Here is a 16,136-nt window from a genome sequence, read left to right as displayed (position 1 = left end):
CAATGCAACAGTAACCCAGATCTATTTGAAATCAGCACATACCATAAGCCTACTTTGCTTTCCTATTCTGCAAGTCACTTACTGGATCCAACAAATTAAAGCCAGATATTCGGAGCCTGGTTTGCAGGCCCAACGGCTGAAACAATAAACCTATTTAGAAGACTACAAAGCTTTTCAGAGTAGTCCCCACATAAAACATAGCTCTGGGAAGCCTGTCCCTTTGCCAGTCTGGCTGTGTCCCACTGTGGGACTCACTGTGGTCTATGATGATGTTTCAGTTCAAGAGCACTTCCGAAAGGCATTTCCCATCTGTCCCCACATACTGTATGTGGCTCTGCAACATGAGCCAGTCTTGGAGGGCATTGAGTAGATTCCTTTCAGCTTAACAGGAAAACTAACTGTAGGAATAGCCATAATACACTCCACTGGCTATCAGGCCCTCAGTCCAAATGCCTGGAACCAGGTAGATGTAAAACCCGCAGTGGGCCAGAGCCCCACATCACCCACCTGATGTTACAGCCTCACTGCCCTGCAGCCACACTGGGGATGGGCACCGTTCTCGGCCCCCATCATGGCAGCGATCCTGCTCTGCTCTGCTCTTTGGTGACTGGGAACTGGGGCCCCTGGCTATGCCCAGACACAGAGCAGCAATGCAGGAGGCAAGGCAGGGACCAATTTTACTGCTGGATGGTCAAAGCTTCATCCACTTTGATCCTCTCCAACCAAGGAACAGGCCGTGGAGGTGGCAGCTTGCAGTGCTCCCTGATGTAATTCCCATTCTCCTGAGGAAGAGGAAATTAATCCTCACAGGCCAAGGAAAGGGATTTCAGCCTTTTCCTGGGGTTGGCAGGAGGCACAGTCTCATGTTGAGACAAATTCTTCACACATAGCAGAGGGAGGCCTGTATGGAGTGTGAGCATTCCAAAGCACTCTGTAATGTTCCTAATAACCCAAAGCATTTAAAAATACACTTCAGTACTTATTGTCAGATTAATTTATTAGCATGAAGCATGTTTTGCTGTAAGGCAGACAAAAGAGAATTTCTGTAATTCTCAGTCAGAAGGCCAAATTATTACTGATAGTTAATATCTGCAATTAAAATGATTGTATTGAAATTAATGAGTCTCAAAATGCATATGGAAATTTCATACAATGTATAAAATATATAACTTCTACATTTCTTGAGTAAATACTTTGCAGTTTTTTGTGTAAGAAATACACACCCTAGAGTTATTTGCAAAATAAGCACTGAAGGATATGTCCAGTATTCTGTAACTCTCCCTGGTAAGCAGACAAGCAGAGCAGCACCTACACAGTTCATAGGCTGAGAGAGGAACCCCATTTGCATTGCACCTCTTGGCCAAGATAAAGTCTTCCAGTAAAAATTAAGGTAGGGTTATAATGACAATCAGAACTTACAGAAATTTTTGAGCCTCTGGAAGAATCTGTAGAATATAATAAGACAGAAATAAAGCCAGGCTTCCAAGCCTTCAGCCTTACAAGGGATTCCAAGTTTCACAGGAAGTTTGGTAAAAAAATCTTCTGTTTTAAAAAAGTTATTAAAAGTAAAGGTAGACTCTTAACTCCTCCTGAAGTAGAGATTACCAGCAGCATTCACTGCAGTGTAGTTATTTCATGTGTGTGATATTTTACTTAATTTACTTCTCTGGGTACCCAGGCCACCTATGATGTTTATGGGACTTTTCAATTTCAGTTGTTCCTATGAAGAAACAGATTTTACCAAGTTTGATACTAGCAAACTGATCACTATAAAACTTGAAGGGGCCTTAAATCTGGCCCTGTTTTTTTTGCTTGCTTCTACTTCATGTAGATGAGCATTGCCAATGGATTATGGAAACAAGAAGGTTTCAGTAGCTGGACTACAGACTTTTTATTCTAATTTGGACGGTATACACGATCCAGTCACAGCTCTGCTATCCAGTTCTAAGTTTCCCCAAAACCTAAAAGAAACAAAAATAACCTACAGGTGCATCTTAAAACATGACTCCCCTTCCAAGACTTTAGGAAGGGTAGCAAAGACAAGATGCATGAAAGAATTGGGAAAGGGCTGTTTACATACCCTACCAGCAAGACCAGAAAAAGATTTAAGGTATTTCCACTGGAGAGCTCAGCAGAGGAGTGAACAGAAAGTCTTGGGACATCTGCTAAAACAAACACTTAGAGGTCAGATTCAAAGCAGGAAACAGATGGGAATAAAAAGATTCTGGGTACAACTCTTTGTTCTGGTTACGCATTACTTCAATTACGCAAAACTAGCAACAACACCAGACTGCAGTTTCAGTGGCTGTTTCAATGTCACCCTTGTATGTAGTCATCCAAGATTTGGGCTACTGGTACAGATCATCCTATCTAAGAAACAACAGGACACTGGTGATTTATTAGCTTCCGTAGTCCTAGGAGCCTGTGAGTGAAGATTAGCAAAACCTCAACACCAGCAATCTTCACGGGTATGTAGGTGCCGGTGAGATCCATACAGCCAAATGCTTTTATGCCTGCCTCCAGAAGCTGAGAAAAAGCAAAGCTAATCTTTGTCTTCATTAATTCAGATGGACTGCATGTGAGGAAGCACACATGATGTGTCCTCACATCCTGTGAGGAGGCAGCAAGGCAAGTACCACAAAATGAAACAGCTCTGCTGCTATGGTAGGAAGTGCTTCTGAGAGACAAGATTTGTCTCCAAACCATTTAGCTAGCAATGACTGCTATCCCAATGGTTTTGTGTCTATTATACTGAGAAGCAGACAGAGAAGCAAAAGCCACTTTCTAGAACAGAGATTATTGCTGGTGATTATTTACCTACCATTTCCTAGAAGATTCCCTTGAAGATTTTATTTGAAGAAGTATGGCTTATTTCTGCCATTTTCTAGCCCAGAACTTATAAATCCATTCCTTCAATCCATACCCCAAGTAAATAAGAAACCATTTTATTATTACTCTGATCTACCACCAGTGAACTTTCAGTATAATTGTTTTAATGTGTTAAAAATGATCAGCCACCCAGTTACTTTCACAGAAAATACAAGCAGCATTTTTTCGCCAGGAGCTTCTAAATTAAAAAGACCTTCAGGTAACACTGTAAAACACTTGAGACATAATAAATAAACTTATTCTAAAATTCACTTTCCAAACAATAAATAAAACTCTTTCTTATTTGAAAGTGCAAACAGGCTGTATTATAAAAAGTATGAAGCGAGACTGCAGGAAGTGCTTAATTGCTCAATAATGACCAAGACACAGTTTCTTGCTTTGGTGCTGCTGGTCATCCAGCGATTTTGTTTTCTGGACCCCGTCTAAAGAAAAAAACATGCATGGAGCATTAATATAACAGCAAGCATAGCCTAATACTCAACATGGAAAGGCACACTGGAATAACACTGGGAGTGGGGAACGGGGCGGAGATTGTCTTTTTCTCCTTACAGAGGACATGCAATAATCATAGCTAAGAGGAATACATCAAGGAAAGAGAGGAACTTAAACCAGTGCAGTATTGAAAACTGCACATCACATTAAAGAAAACTGTTAGAGAAATGAGCCCTGTTAAATTTGTCAAACAAACTACCCCAAGATTAATATTTCTCCAGCTGGATCTGAAAACCATTAAGAGAGAGAGGGACAAACAAGCCCTAACATTTTGCAGTGATCACTAATGTCATAAACAATACTGTGAGCCCTTCCCTCCCCCCTTCCCCCAGCCCATAAGGAAGCTAACAAAAAGACTTCTCCATTAATCTGTCTCAGTACATGTTAGGAATTTGCTCGGAGTATGTGGCTATTTGTGTGCCACGGAAACTAACTTCAGTCTTTTTTATGGTCCTAGCACAGTACTCAATTCATCTTTACACTGCATCTTCATGCTTGAAGCACAAAAATTATTTATCTGCCATTGTCCATGTTGTTTTCCCCTCTGGATGAGTAACATTTTAAGGACTGGTAGCTAACAGCAGATGCCTATGGTGGATCTCTTTTGTAGCACAAAAAGGCTTCAAAGTAAGACTTATCTAAACTCTGTTTTGAAAAGATGACAGCTCCCTTGTTATATGGAGCTCACTCTAAAAGCTCTAATCTAAAAAGTCTTTCTAGAACCAAATTTAAAACATGATTAAGCAGTCTGAAATTATCTATGTGCCAAACAGCATGTTGCTGTCCTTCATTGTAGCATTGCCAGATTTTGTAATGTGTGTCAATGCCAAGCATTTTGTTCCAAGTAAGTTCATCTATTACAGTTAGCTCATCTATTCAAAAAGCTCAGAAAACTTTTTACAGCAAAACTTAACTCACTGAAATCAAGACTAATTAAGATTAAACACTCCCAGAGGGAATCAGGTTGGTTTCAAATGTGACTTATTGACTGCAGTCATAAAACGAATTCATGAAAAAATACTTACTTTCCCTGGCTATAGGGTCATGGAATTCAAGTGCATTAGTCTGCAATGGACTTAACTGCCACTGGTAAAAGAAGAAGAAAATGTTTACTTATTTCAGAAGACAGAATAAGGAGCCAAGCGAGACAAGAAAAGTACCCTACAGGCCTTCACTGAGAGGCATGACTAGGGGTGAGGTGGGGAATGAAGGACTCTTGAACACATTTGCTTTGAGGACAAGTAACTGTTACAGGCATGCAGACATTAACTCCCTTGAGAAGGAGGAATGAGGCTGCTCACACCTTCAGTGCTGCGGTTTGTCCGGGAGAGTGCCCTGACTGCAGGTGCACTTGGTCACATTTGAAACCCACTGCAGCTCTTTTGGGAACTGCTAGAAAGGCAAACAAAATCACACAGTGACCTCCCAAATCACGCCGTCACTATGCTGTGACAGGGGAGGCTTGCAGAGAACTTCACCATGAGAAGAGATCACCTCCAACAACAGCCAGTTAGAGGTAAATCCTCCACGTAGATAGAAAAAACAGAGCTCACTCTACTCTCCCATCAATGCTGCCCCCAGTTTTTAGAATACAGTACATTTAGACATTACTTACTGTAAATTTGCTTACACCCTCAAGTTCACCAAACTTCATATAGGATATGTCTGCTTTCTTTTTTCCAGCATCAACATCTCCTGCATAGATCTGCTTGATACCAGCTCCTTTAATTAAAGGGACACATTCGTCACATGGACATTTTGTTACAAATATCATGCTTCTCTCATCTGGCTTTATTTCTCGACACCTACAAGCAGTCAGAAAACAGAATTTCAGAGTTTGTATATTGGTAGTTTTCAATTGTTACAAATTTGATACCTCAAAAAGCAAGCAAAAAATTGATATTTACTCTCAGAAGCAACTAATTCCTAATCAAGTGCACAAGTACACAATGAAATCTGGTTTGGTATCACTATCTGTGAATAGCACCCATCCTATGTCTCCACACCTATTATTGTTGAAAGTTTCATCAACTGCCACAATTCCTCATTTTGGGTTATAGCATGGTCTAGCAAGAAGCAGAGCCAGTGGCTTGTATCTGAAGGATAACTGAAGGAGCCAATATCCTTTAAAACCCAAGTTCATATAAGAAATCTCAAGAAACCCCAGGAGCTGACTGTGCCAATATCCAACTTCTACATCACTGGCATAAAAAAGACTGTGACTGTAATTCACAGTTTGTCACAACGGCATCACACATTGTCCTAGTTTGGGCTGGAATACAGTTAATTTATTCTCAGCAGTTGGTGCAGTGCTGTCTTTTGGATTTAGTATGAGAATAATGTTGAAAACAGACTGATGTTTTAATTGTTGCTAAGTAATGCTTACTCTGAATCAAGTGCTTTGATTCATATTCTGGCAGTGAGGAGCTGCACAAGAAGCAGGAATGGTGACCCAAACTGGACCAAAGGATATTCCATGCTAGAGAGTGCCACTCCCAGTATATCAGCTGGGGGAGTTACCTAGAAGGGACATTGATCAGTGGGGATGGGGTTGGGCATTGATAGGTGGCTGGTGAGCAATTGTATTGTGCATTACTTGTTTTTACCTTGGGTTTTATTATTATCTACAATTATTAATAAATTTTAATTTGTTTCAATTATTATACTGTTCTTATCTCAATCTACAAGTTTTACTTTTGATTCTTCTCCCCATTCCACTGGGGCAGGGAATGAGAAAGAGTGGTGTGTACCTTCCCCACTGGGTTTAAACCACAACATGCATTTATCATGGAATTGTTTCCAAACCATCTCATTCTTCTCTGTGGTAAAAATAAACCCATTACCTGAATGTCAGGGCATTCTGCTCCGCATGGATAATGTATCTGAACTTTCTGATTTCCCGATCTTTTTGTTTATCATCCATGTGTGGAAAATCAGCATATTCAGATCCAACAGGAAAGGCATTGTAACCACAGCCTATAAAATACATTGCTCCTGTTCCATCACAGCCTCTCTGCAACAGTAAACAAAGCATCAAATTTGGAGGTATTTTAACCGAGTTCTAAGTCAAAGTACAGTTTTACATGATCAGACAGCTCAGCTCTTGCCAAAGGCTCCATGTCTGTATGAAGCTTTTCCACTGAGTCCTGTAGGAGCTGCACAGGTAAAGTATAACACCTCTGTTAGCTGCACCAGGCTTTTGGGGTTTTCCTTTTGGCAAGTAATACAGACAGCAGGGACAAGAAGTCTGAAGGATTTACTCCTTAACAACATACACCATTAATACAGCTGGAGTTCATCCCTGATGTAACAGAGATGGTGCCTGTCTTTTAGCAGACTCAGCGACCAGTGGGCTGATAAGAGGCAATTGGTGATTGAAATAAGAAAAAGAAACAAAACCACAATAAGCAGCTGATAACTGAAGCCTTAAAAGCAAATTAAGAGTATGTTGCAGCTGTGTGAAGAATGAGGCTTCCTGGGATTGGTAACATTCATAAGCAGAGATACAAAGAACAAAAACTTTCAGTTTGGATGGGAAAAAGCACTGTAACAATATTCATATAAAAATACCACTTTGATCCAAAAAGGAATGTGCTAAAGCCCATATAGCACTTAACTGCAACAAATATCCTCAGGAGACTGTCATGCTATAGTTGCACTGAGACCTCTCCTAAAAAGAGCTGCAAAGAGGGGCCATGCAGGGCACATGCTGCCTGATCAGCAGCTGTTGTAATACCTTGTAGCCAAGATACCTGAAATAACTCACAATGACTGGGGAAGCAGGCACACTGAAAATCCAGGCAGAGACACTGCTGTAGTTACTAAAATAATTTATACTTCCTCTTCATCTTAAAGCATAACAATGAACCAGTCATTAACTGAGTTATTAAAGCTGTGTGTGTTTATGAAAAACAGAAGCAAATAAACTTTAAGGAAAATAACAAGTGCAAATCCAGTGTATGAATTGTGAGTGCAAGAAAAAGTAACTTTTCCAATACTTACTGATTTTTCCTCTGCCCAAATAATAGCTCCAACTCCCGTTTTATGATCCTCTAAAATACATAACATTTTAGGAGTAAATAACAAATAAAGCATTTCTGAGTTACCTATACATTAACATGACATCCTAGAGTAAGGAATAACATCTATTGTTGCTTTGTGAACAGGAGGAATAAAAGCTTGGAAATTATATGAGTCTACTGTAAAAGCTGGGTGTGCTCTTACTGCAAGGCAGTCATTCTAGGATTTTGCTGTGTACATTTCTTCAAAAATGAAATGAAGTAACCAACACATACATAAAATGTGTGCCAAGAATATGTGTGGACAGGTTCACTAATGTGAGACACCTAACTGATAGAAACCTTCTTGTTTACTACTTAATTTAATAACTTAATTGCTGGTATTCTTTAAGTTTACGCTTCTGTGACCTGAAGTCCTATCAAAATTAGTCCTATTTTATACCAAATTCAGAGACAAAATATTAACAATTGGATTTTGGGGGTGCAGTCTATCACCACCATAGGAAAACTGGTACAGAGCTTTCCTTATGTGACTTGGATGGTTTTTATGGCACTTGAAAATCTTCCCCAGTAGCTACTGATGAGAATCTTCAGCATATCAAGGAGAAAAACACTTTAGGCTTCCATTGATTAATATTGCAGAACACACTGTTTCCATGAATCATTTCCATCATCCTTAGTATCACTACCATATGCAGTAACTCAAAGAGGGTCTTTCCTGCCAAAGATGTCCTTCATAAAAGCTGTCTTCATCTATATCCTGCGTGTTTATTAGACACTGATGAAGAGAAGATGATAATGACTGATTAGACCAGCAAAGAAAATATCCTATGTTCTTGCTCCCTTTATATCCACCTATATAATAGTGTAAAGCACCTTAATATGTGTGTGAGCTGCTATTTATTTTAATTTCATTACAGTGCAATAAAAGTTGGCTCAAACCCCAGACCTGAGTCCAGGCTGAATACTACAGCTAAACCTGAATTTTGCTGTTCCAAGAGTGAGTACTCAAGCTTGGTCATTCCATCTTGCTCTGTATAATGGAAGCTGTACAAAGAACCCATAACTGGTTCCATGAAACTTCTGAATTACATCTAAAAAATGTCATTTCTGCAATTTTTGGAGACGAAATTTGAGGGTACCTGACCTGGTTGGGTTTGGATGGGTGCGTTGGGGGATTAGTTTTGGTTTAAGCTTTATATACGTACTCTTTGTTTGTTTACAATGGTTTAAAAAAAGCAACTATCATATCTAGAGTACAAAACCATCTCTGCGGAGTACCATCAAGTTTTAAGCTTTCTGTTATCTGGAAGAACTTATCACTTTCCTGCATTGGTACCCAGAGAGAATAAAGCAGATAACAGAAGTCATCCCTATCAAGTGAGAGACAGTAACTGTCCTTCTACCTCAGAAACCTGGACATAAAATTCCAGCATCTGTGCAAAGAAAACCTCTATCAGACATATTAGCACTTCCACTAATAACATTAGGACTATGAGACTTAATATAATGGTACTTAATGTCCTACTGAAGGATATTATTTCACTGCTTTTTTCTGAAGTGTATATAATCTTCGTGACATATTGACATTTATTTGATAACAGAAGCATCTTGTGAGACCTCAGTAAAAAGAGCCTCAGAGCAGCTTGAAGAATTTAAATGTCATTCTGTTCTATCTTCAGTTGGGTGTTGGACACATTGGCAGGGCAGTGTTTGTCAGCACTGTATGTGAAACACCTGCACTGATTTCCTCATGGAAAGCTTTCACACACAATACTGTGTGCCCCTGTGGAGTCTTTACTATTACTGTTGCACTTGTTTCACACTAGGAATGGCATTGAGCAGCTTGCTTAAGGAAGTATTTGGAAGAATAAGGCTGAAATCAGGAACTTGCTCTACTGATGAGACCCCATCGTTCCTGTGCTTCAGTAATGACTCACCTGTCCGATAGGCAAGTAGCCTGGCTTGTATCATACAGTGCCTTGCCACGTCCTGGGGCAAACACTGATCATCTGCTTCATTTGTACGTTGGGATCCACTCCTGTAAAAGCCAAAGCATCCAAAGACAGGGACACTGGCAGCCACTGACGCCAAGACCAAGACAAGATCTTTCATATTCTGTCTCAGGTTGCTGAAGTACGGGTTTTCACAGAGGTTCTCCAGTCCTATTGTCATCAATATTTGCTTGTGTATTTCCTCATTTGAAATTAGAAATAAACTTTCATACTCTTTTATTCTCTCTTGCCTACATGCAGTATAAAAGTCAGTGTTATAGTCAGGCTGTGATTTTGCTATTTTCTGAATAAAATCAAACTTGGTGGAAGTTTCTTCAATAAACTGCACCATGTAGCACACCAAAGGCTGAAGCAACACACACACACGAGCACGACTGTTTGACTTCAGTCTTTCCACTGCTTTGGCATCCAGCTTTGCATCTTCAGTGCTTGTTGGATTGGATACCTCGTTCTGCAAGCTGATCTCAGGATCCGCAGGCCAGTAAGAAATCCTGTTCACCCCGGCTGGAAGAGAAGATAATGCAGCAGAAGAAACCATGCAAGTGCAATGGAACATAAAGCTCATATTCACTATTGTTTAACCCTGGTTTTACTTATTTATGGCCCCAAGTCCTGCCTAAGGGGTGTCTAGACAACAAAAATGCTGGTAGATACAAGTATCAAGGGTTATCCAACTTGATAATCAGATTCAGATAAAAATTTGAGTTACTCAAGTTCTCAGATCTTTGTGACTGCCTAATTTTGCATCTTACATCCAACAGATAAATTAGCAACACACAAAAAGAAGTTAGCACTGACAGGCATTGCTGCTGAGATTAAAAATCAATATTTGCAGAAGGGCTGTACCAGCAGATCCCATTTCTCTGGAAGTGAATGATCTGATTTGTCTTCGAATCTCATAGGGAAAAGAAAGCCTGTGATTTCTGTATAAAAACCTATCTTTCCCTGGTGCCAGTGACAAGCAATGCGAAAGCAAGGAAAAATACATCTATCTAGGCCTAGTCATCAGGCTCAGGGTTGCTCTGGCAGAGCGCAGAAGGACAGTCAGAACCTCAGCAGTGCATCCCAGCTGAGAGACAAGGACCACCAGTAATAATGGTTGCACATTACAGAAAAATAGGGTCTTGGCAGCAAACCCCAGTTTCTTGACCATCAGCTCCAGGAAATGCACATTCATTTTTTCCTTATGGAAAACATCAACGCAGGCTACACAAATCAGGGATTTGCATTAACAACTGGCACAGTCCAAAGAGAAAACAGGCTTTCTGTTTTCAGTCACCAGCGTAACATCTACTCATACTCTACTACAGTCATTGCTTACCATTTACAATCATTTTTAAACAAGTTGAACATGGTTTTCTGGAAAAATAAAGATCACAGTTTTTAAGTCTTGATCCATGTTTAATGAGTGCAATCTGGCCAGCATGCAAGTCTGTACTGGAGCAATGAAGACCGATAATCTTCATATTTTTCACCACAACCAGACCACTTTTCTTTACCTACAGAGAAAGGCATTGTTATTATTTTACTTTTTTTCAGTATTGATTCCACAAAGATGTTACAGCTCTTCCTTGGATAACAGAAAGCATCCAGCAGCACAGAACTCTTCAGTACAAATTAATCATTAAACAACCTGCATTTTCCTAAGTATTTTTTCTTGCTCTGTTTTCACATGTGCCTGTTAATATCAGGGTGCTGTGTCTCTGTTAAACTCCAGACAGGGACTTGTCCCAAATTCCTGATTTTTTCCAGTCATTGCTTTGCCTCTAACAAAATCCAGAAGCAGCATAGGAAATTCTGTAAATTATAGCTGAAACCTTCTCTGAATCACCCAGCATCTGGAAATGCTCATTAATTTAATTTCTGTCTTAAGCCTGACCATCCTGAGAGCTAATAGCTTCTCTAGCTTTCAGCTTCTCTAGCTTTCTGCCTCTCTAGCTGTCTCTTCTATCTAATGAATCCTGGTTCTAAAGAATCTTCCATGGAAGAAGTCTGCATACCACAGGCAAGAGCTATTACATCCGGATTCCCACGTATTATGAAAAAAATGGATACAAACTAGTTTGATGAAGCTGGTGAAACAGATCTCTTTATGCAATTCAGCTGCTACTGAACAGTTGCTTTAGATCTGTAAATTATTCAGCTGCTGTGTGGCTACAGAAATGAGACTTCACTAAAGCCAAGTGCCATTTCTAACCCAATTACTAAATTTCAAACTGCTTTTGAAGGCTGCAGGTGCTGCTCAGCTATCCCTCCTTGGGATCTAGACTGGGACATACCCAGCGCTGAAAATGAGGCCTAATTGTCACTCAGATTATTTCCTGTCTTTTCTTGCCCTGGCTGATACCTGTGCTATGGATCTTAGCACATGGATATGCTCTGCACACAGGATACATACCACACCTCCTTTGTCGTGCTCTTTAAAACACCTGCCATTCTTTTAGTGCTTGCTTCACCTCTTGGGGTATGCATCTTGCCTTTCAGAGGTTTTCAGAAAGAGCATGCTATTTAGCCATTTTGCTATTTTTCTCCTACTACTGGATTTTTTTTTTTCTACTTCTAAGAAATATTTGAAAAAAGTTTATTACATATGGTTGTTTTTGGGTTGGTTTTTTTTCCATCTGGACTATATGTCATCTAAAGAGCAGTTGGGTTAAATTCACTGAAGGAGCTCTTCAGAAAGACCAATTAACAATAAGCACAGACATTTTACCTGGGATTTTTTCTGCTGCTCAGCTGAGGGAAAGAGTTCCATCCAGAGACTCAATAAAGTAAAAAGATTGACCTTAGAAAGTCTTGGCATTTGACCTGTTTTGAAGAAAAAAAGAGAAATATTTATTAGAGAATACTTATAAAGAAACTCCATATTGTGAACATTATGAACATTCTTTTTCAAGTCTTCTGCACCACAGCTGCTACAGAAGCTGGTTCTGCTCGCTCAGCAGCTACAGACACACTATCCTTTTCAGGGAAAAGTCATTGCCAGCTCAGGATGCTCACATCTAGATGCAGCTTTGTGCAACAAGAGGAACTGGTGAAACTTTCACTGAAATTCAGTGAGTTAGTTTGACTCAGAGGTGTAGAGCAGAAATCACAGATCAGATCATCAGACCTCCACAACTTAATGTGCTCAAATGATTCACAGATGCTTACAGAAATCTGAGACAGCTTCTAATTCAGCTTTAGACTCACCAAAGAAGAGGGCAAAAATATCCAGGCACACACATCGTGATCTCACACTGATGCCTGCAGCAAGAGTGGATAAGCCATTGTGAAACCTTCCAGTTGCATTGGTTCTGGACATCCTGCTTCTGGATTCTTACAGTCTACTCGGATTTTGGCTAGTTTTTTTACAAAAATTTAAGCCTTTTGCTCAGGCTGTCGCTTCTCACAAAATACTCAAATGCAAAAATCCCTTCTCAGAGCACAACCTTGTTTTTGTGCTTCTACTCAAAATCTGGAAGTTGTCCTGTGAGGGCCAGCACAACTCACCATTATTAAGTGCCCCATAAAGGAAAAAGGAGGAAGCACTGTGCTGCTCGGTATAGCTTGCACTGTTTCAGATGTAAAGCTCTCTTGCCTCACACTGGGCAAGAAGTTTATTAAGTCTTTGAAATATCTCCAGTCCCCATTTCAGAGGTGCTTACAGAGAGCTGTAATGAACACATATTCCTCTACAGGTCTCACACATGCTGTCTGACAATAGTATTTCTATCTTTTCCCACAATTGTTACATTTTTTGCAAATGAGGACACGGCAGTGGCAAGAATGGAACAGAATAGAGAAAAACATTCTTTAAGTAGTTCTAGCAGCTTGGAAGAGATACAATCAGATACTAAGATTACCTAGCTGGGGGAGAGGGTTAGTTTAATGGCACATCTATGAACCCAAACAATTAGGACAACAGATAAACATATGCAATCCATGACTGAAACACCATTTTCAGACAGTATTTTAGCAGCTTTTTTCACACATAAGTGTGGTTTGGGAAAGTAAATATAGGCCTATTAGCAGCACTGTCTGATGCCATATTGTCCACTGTTCCTTAGGCTGCCCAGCTCTGCTACCCCACTTGGCACAAGCACTGCAAAGGGCACCTGTTTGGCACAGTCAGATATGTGTCCTAGAAATGTATATGGCAAGCAGCACAAGATCTGTTGTCACTTGTACTAAAAGCAAACTGTAAAAGTAAGTCTACAAGCCACATCTAAAGAAGCAGAATCTGTTTTGTTAAATGGGAATTTGAATTAATTCTCATTACAGGCCCTGTTTACTCCTGACACAGCACACACATGTTACAGTTCCCAAGTGGCAAGTTAAAACAGTGCAATTAATACCAATGCGCACACACACACTCCTTTGTGTTTTCTAAAATGGACTACAATATGGCACACAGAGAAGACTTAAAACTGTATGCACCACAAAAAAGTTTTAATTACTCTTTGTTTTCTTGCACCTAACCTGAATATGACCTGTCAAATGCATGGGAAACAAACTGAAGAACATCCTAACATGCATTTATAATGAGAAGCATAAAAATATTCTGAAGAAGGAAAGACCTTTAGTTACAGTTATCGTATCTGTGTGTTTGCATCTTCACTCACTTAGGTAGTAAAACACTCCCTTAAGTTCAATAGGGTGAAGAGAAGGCTGGTTAAAATGGACTGGAAAAAAAGGCAGAAGATGTCTTACAGAATTAAAAGCAACTACAGAAGACTGGGGAAGTAAAGGAATCAGGCTCTCTGCTACTGAGAGCAAAGCCACATAAAAGGAGTGCTCTTTGCAGGTGCATCAGACCCACTTCACACAAAGGTATGATTTTATTCCTCCTGGTTACGGATCTTGCTTCAGTGAGGCGCTCTAGGGAAAGTGCGTGGAGGCTGGTGCCAAAAACCCTGCTGCACCCGGAAGCAAACAGGAGCCGGGCACAGCCTACCCGGACATGGCTCAGATCCAGGATTATATCCTGCCTATAACGCAGGAGTTCCTAGTCCAAAGTCTGAAATGCTTCTAACAAGTGCTTGACACCAGAGAGGAAGCTACCAGTGATATCGCTCTGCTGCCTGGAAAAAGGAAACTAAAACCCATTTTCAGACTTCATCGATTTTGCTTGCTTGGAAGCAGGATTTCCACAAAACCAGGATGAAACAAAATTCATATACCCACTCAGGAGAGCTGGCTGCTCTGACATGGTGCTCAGTCTGAGAAACATATATACATCATATCTATATGCACACAACACCCCCTTGGGATGCAGCAGTAAAAAGGAAAGGAAAGAATCTGGAATCTACCAGCATCTGTTTCTCCTGGACACTCACAACAATGTGAGAAAGTTGCTCTCTACCAAATCCATATCATGGGCCTTGCTGTGGGGTTAGTTAGAACACCCCTCAGAAGGTGAGCATTTTCCTGCACATTGCATTGTATGAACATTAAATATACCTGGTATAGGGCAAGAAATTTCTGTAACAGAGCACAAGGGGAGAGCGAAATACAATCTTATGTTATCAAAAGGCCCTCAGGCAGAAGGGTGTTGTCAAGCAGGAGTAGGAGAAAACAAAGGAGATATATATGTATTTTTTTTTATTTGATGTATAGATATATGCTTAAAGATACTACACAGAGAAATATAGATATACTTTATGTCTATATACATGCACTGTATATATAGCATATATGTAAACACACTATATATATAGTATATATGTACACACACTATATATATAGTATCAAGTGTGCATATATATATAAAGTATCTATATACTTATGTACTAGAGATGCTACATATATTTTTGTATATATATTTATATATAAAAGTATAGGTACATAGAAGTATATAGATACTTTATATATACAGACACTTAGATATACGCATAGATAGATAGATAAGATAGATGTTTATGTATATATACATTTTATTGCACTGCGTGTGACGGTCGGGAGCACCCTCTGAAGCATCACCGGCCAAGGGGGAAGGCGCGGGCTCTCTGAACAGCGCTGGGATGAGGCGGAAAGTGTCCCCTGGAGAGAGGACAGACCAGGTGGCCCCTGGATGGACCCACTGGGGGAGGCGATACCCGCAAGGGGCCGGTCAGCGCACGGCCCCCTCACACCCGCCCAGCGGCCCGGCCCGGCCCGGTGTCAGCGCGGCGGTTCCGCGGTTCCCTCCCGGCGGGCCAGGCCCCGGCCCGCCTCCCTCCCACCCCCGCAGCCTGGCTCACCGGCCATGCTGTCGGTCTGCGTGCTCGCCGCTTTCACCCGCGGCCCCGCCGCCGCCTCCTCCGCGCCGTGCATGGGTCCCGGTGCCGTGCCGGTGCCGTGCCGGTGCCGTGCCGGTGTCCCCCACCGCCGGGCCCGCACCGCCCCCCGGGCGGCACCACCCCCATGGCCGCCCCGGGGCGGAGCCGGTCGCTCGGCAACGGCCGCTGACGGGCGGGAGCCTCGGCCAATGGAAAGCGCGAAGGGCGGGAGGGCGGGTCGGGGGCGGGGCGGTGGCTCCCGGCGGGGCCGCGCTCCGTAGCGGGGACACGGGGACACGGGGACACGGGGTGAGCTGCCTTGGAAGCGACCCGCCAGGATAAACCAGTCAACTTCTGGCTCGGCACAGGACCACCCCCAGGACACCATGCGCCTGAGAGCGCTGTGCAAACGCTTCTCGAGCTCTCTTAGGTTCCAGTGCCCAACCACCCTCTGGGCGAAGAACCTTTTCCTGATACCCAAC

At 41.5% G+C, this 16,136-nt stretch overlaps 1 protein-coding gene across 1 annotated transcript; it reads right to left on the bottom strand.

The window, feature by feature from the left end:
• Nucleotides 1–979: 979 nt before the first annotated feature.
• On the bottom strand, nt 980–15,813 carry CDADC1 (cytidine and dCMP deaminase domain containing 1). Its single transcript, XM_002198180.6, has 9 exons — nt 15,637–15,813; nt 12,129–12,223; nt 10,737–10,914; nt 9,341–9,919; nt 7,384–7,433; nt 6,225–6,394; nt 4,997–5,186; nt 4,407–4,467; nt 980–3,311 (listed from the first exon to the last, which is right to left on the bottom strand). Exons 1-9 carry the CDS (start codon nt 15,707–15,709, stop codon nt 3,238–3,240), a joined length of 1,470 nt encoding a protein of 489 aa, XP_002198216.5. The 5' UTR covers nt 15,710–15,813; the 3' UTR covers nt 980–3,237.
• Nucleotides 15,814–16,136: the final 323 nt, after the last annotated feature.

This window comes from Taeniopygia guttata, chromosome 1, assembly GCF_048771995.1.
Source record: "Taeniopygia guttata chromosome 1, bTaeGut7.mat, whole genome shotgun sequence".
Lineage (NCBI taxonomy): Eukaryota > Metazoa > Chordata > Aves > Passeriformes > Estrildidae > Taeniopygia > Taeniopygia guttata.
The sequence above is the reverse complement of the archived record's forward strand: the minus strand, read 5'-3'. Positions and strand labels throughout refer to the sequence as shown.

Coding starts and splice junctions, on each gene's coding strand:
- CDADC1 (XM_002198180.6), bottom strand. CDS start 15,709: ATGCACGGCGCGGAGGAGGCGGCGGCGGGGCCGCGGGTGAAAGCGGCG. Junction 12,224..15,636: donor GCAGACCGACAGCATGGCCG/GTGAGCCAGGCT, acceptor TCTTCAAAACAG/GTCAAATGCCAAGACTTTCT. Junction 3,312..4,406: donor TGACCCTATAGCCAGGGAAA/GTAAGTATTTTT, acceptor TTTTTTCTTTAG/ACGGGGTCCAGAAAACAAAA.